At 35.1% G+C, this 3,648-nt stretch overlaps 1 protein-coding gene across 1 annotated transcript; it reads left to right on the forward strand.

Annotated features, from left to right (window-relative positions):
- The first annotated feature begins 632 nt into the window (after positions 1 to 632).
- LOC141826289 (protein S40-6-like) lies at positions 633 to 1,112 on the forward strand. Its single transcript, XM_074713535.1, has one exon. The coding sequence runs from the start codon at positions 633 to 635 to the stop codon at positions 1,110 to 1,112; it is 480 nt and encodes a 159-aa protein (XP_074569636.1).
- The last annotated feature ends 2,536 nt before the right edge of the window (positions 1,113 to 3,648 follow it).

Consider the following 3,648-nt stretch of genomic DNA (forward strand, 5'->3'; position numbering starts at 1 on the left):
TCCCGCAAGCGGTTTTTTAATAATAAATTAAATTACAAAATAAATAAAATTTATATTAATATAATAAATAATTAAAAAGTTAAAATAAATAAATAAATTCATTACGATTCTTAACTCAAACGGATCAGTGGTGTACTAAAGAAGAGGACGACCATGAGTCCCGATGACAGGCAGAGTGTCCAATACCTCCCCTCCACCTCTCATCTTTAATTCTCCCCCCGCACCAGCAGGGAGCAGGGACTACCAGACCTTCAACCAACCAGTAAATTGACGAACTGTTCCCACTTAAAGCAAAAACAAGGTTGGTGCGCATTTTCTGACTATATTTAGCTACTAGCCTCCTGTGCCAAACAGTCATTCTCCCCTCAAATCCCTATCTACATCAGGTGCAGGTCTTGGGTTTCTCCCTTCACCATCACTCATGCTCTATTTGCCCTTTGGATATTCGACACGCCCTGCGTGCCTCCCGATCTCCTCACAGTACTCTGCTTTAATTTATTCTGAAGGTGGCGGTGGGGTGCAATAAAGGCAGCCATATCCAGCTCCCCATATAGCACTCATGTCTCCCTTCCTCCCTTCTTGAACATTCCGCACCTCTCCTGAAGCAAATATCCACCATTAGCTTCGTCGACATGGCGAACAACGATGAGGACTTTGAGGAAGAGGAGGTTTGGGCGACTCTGGTGGACGGTATCAATCAACCGAGTCCATACCAGCCTACATCTCGTGCTGCTTCATCCCATGGGAGCCCTTCGAGTGCTGCGAGGGTGATTCCATGTGGTAGGAGAGTGAGTCAAAGCACTTCTCCAGTTAGCATCCCGGACCGGTCTAAGATCTTCGAGCACGTACAGCTGGGAACTCATGGTCAAGAATTAGGTGGTGGCAGAAATGACAATGTCGACGACGACGATGATGATGATGATGAAGATGAGGGGGAGGATGAGGATGATGATAAAGCTCCTCCCCATGAATGGCTGGCCAAGAAGATGGCCAGGACTCACATCTCATCCTCTGTCTGTGAAGGATCTGGGCGGACACTCAAGGGAAGGGATCTAAGCAAGGTGAGGAATGCTGTGCTCACAAAGACTGGTTTCCTAGAGGAAGATAATTAAGATATGATATAAGATATAGGGGTTGAACTTGATCTTATGGTATAAGACTTAAGTAGAGTACTGTCGAGGAGCCTTACTTTCTTATCCTTGTTTTGGTTTATTTTGTTTTGAATAGCAGCAGGGAGATTTTGTGGGAGTGATGTTTTTGCTTTTAGATTTTGGCTTTTGTAAAATTTTGGCATGTGACTGGAGGATGGAGGAGCACCTCTTGCTGCTGTGTGGGTAAGGAGCAGGTTATCCAATGAATATTATAGGTTTCAAAAATATATCTAAAAGGTGACAGAGTTGTGATGTACTAAATAACTAAAAGAAGGCTGGCTAACAAACCATGCGATAGCAATAATAATTAAAGCTTTTATGATAATCGATCAAAATGCGCATTTGAACTTGTCAAACTATAACTTATACAGTGTCAACATTTATTGTAGAACAGACATTTAGTTCTAGAAGTAATATATTCGATAAAAGACGATTTACTATATCTCCCGACTCTTTGGAAGTACAAGTATTATTTGATTTGATGAGCTATAAAAAGAAACTAAGGAATGTACCTTTCGGAGGATGAGGTAAAAGATTTTGATACAAAAAAGAACTACCACTACCAAAACGACAAATGTAAGTAATCACGTCACTTTCTAAGGTAATAAGAATAAAAAGGTAAGTGAACTATATGAGCTTTGATTTTCTGTATCCTAAGGGGATAGGTATACAACTTAAATAAGTTTACGCTTTTTTATTATTTTTTTTTAATTTATAAAATTTTAAAATATTTTTAAAAATTAAAATATAAATATTCTTGAACCATCATGAATCATGAACCAAACCATAGATGGTGGTTTTGAATCAAGAACCGTAATCTCCTTTAAAGGTTAAGAGTCAACATTTTCGAACTATCGAATAATCGAATTGACAATTTTAAATTGTCGAATCAACGATTTTGAACCATCGAACTTTTAATTTTGAATCGTGGTCAAGTCTATATCGTAGGATCAAGAATTGGTTATTGTCGTTGTTGGTTGGAGATCATGATTACTTCTAAGAATTGGAAAACCTCTTTATACTCTAATATAATTAAAGGTAATGAGACAATAAATGTAATTTGTACTATATTTTAAGTCTACATTGCAAAGTTTTTTATAGCAGTAGACATATACATTCTTTTGTGAAGATCATAATTCTTAAGAAGCTACAAATGGGTAATGACCATCACTTAATGGACAAAATAAAAGAGGAATTCAAGAGATGTCTATAGTCACAAACCAACTATCAGTATTAAGTTGATATAATTACTAGAAGATGTGAAAATTAATTAGAAAACAATGTTCACTTGGCAACCATGTAATTTTTTTAATATTGATTATCTTAATATTTATCTTAATATTTTATAGTGTAAGAGATACGTTTAAGATGGTATGGACACATACTTAGGCTTTCAATAACTGCTCTAATTAGGTGATCGATGTTAGATCATAACAAATGCAGACATTAATAGAGGAAGAGGGAGATCAAAGAAGACTTCGTTAGCAACAATAAAACATGATAAAATTCATTTAAATATAGATAATAATATAGTAAACGATCGAGCTCAATGGCGTAGAAGGATTCATATAGTCAACCTACTTAGTGGGATGAATACTTGGTTGTTGTTGTATAGTTTAGACGCAAACGATGATCTCCTTGTAGCCCTTAGAAGTGATACCAAGATTAAAGTTAAATATTATCGCAAAGATTATTAATGTAGTCGATTATCTTAAGAGACATATAATTTATTAGGTCATCCTTTTGTATTATCTTATTGATACAAATTAGATGTTGATAATAAAAAAATAATTTATTATTAGTCATTATCAACTATTTTAATTTTAATCACTCATTTATGCTATAGTTGAGTAGTGGTTATAATACGGAGGACTAAATGGTTGTGAAAGAAAATTGTTTTTTCTTTCTTATTTATATGAAAGTGTGAAATCGTCTCTCTTATCTTCGCTTTGAAAAGATGATGCATATTCACTTTAATATACGTCTTCGATAAACAATTATGACAAAAGAGAAGAACCAAAGTCCATTAATGTATACCCATTTGATATTCAATTCGTATAGATTGGGGATGATTTAATGACGAATTAGTGTAGCACTGTTGAGGCCAAGAATTCATTACTTGATAACACAGGAGTTCCACTCCAACCATTTCAATTTCTCACCCAATAACTTGAAAAAGTGCAAGTTAGGGTAATGCCAGTGAGGAAGATGATGATGATGATGAAGTTCTCGATTGTGAATTTTTGTTATAGACCTTGGCATAAATGTTCTTAAATATCTCAACCCCAAAAGAACTAAAAGATATAAACAAAGGAAAAAAGTAAAATTTATGTAATATTTACTAAAGAAATAGAGAATTCTTCTAAATCTATTCAACAAAAATGAGCTGTCAAGGAAAGAGCCAAATGATGATTGGTTAAATCCACTCATAAAATTGATTTGCAAGGACATGATGATGATGAGAGTGAGGGATAGAAAATGTCTTTCCTTCTTTCTT

This window comes from Curcuma longa, chromosome 4, assembly GCF_044706935.1.
Source record: "Curcuma longa cultivar G26 ecotype Majalengka, Jawa Barat chromosome 4, ITB_CL_G26_1.1, whole genome shotgun sequence".
Classification (NCBI taxonomy): domain Eukaryota; kingdom Viridiplantae; phylum Streptophyta; class Magnoliopsida; order Zingiberales; family Zingiberaceae; genus Curcuma; species Curcuma longa.

Coding starts and splice junctions, on each gene's coding strand:
- LOC141826289 (XM_074713535.1), top strand. CDS start 633: ATGGCGAACAACGATGAGGACTTTGAGGAAGAGGAGGTTTGGGCGACT.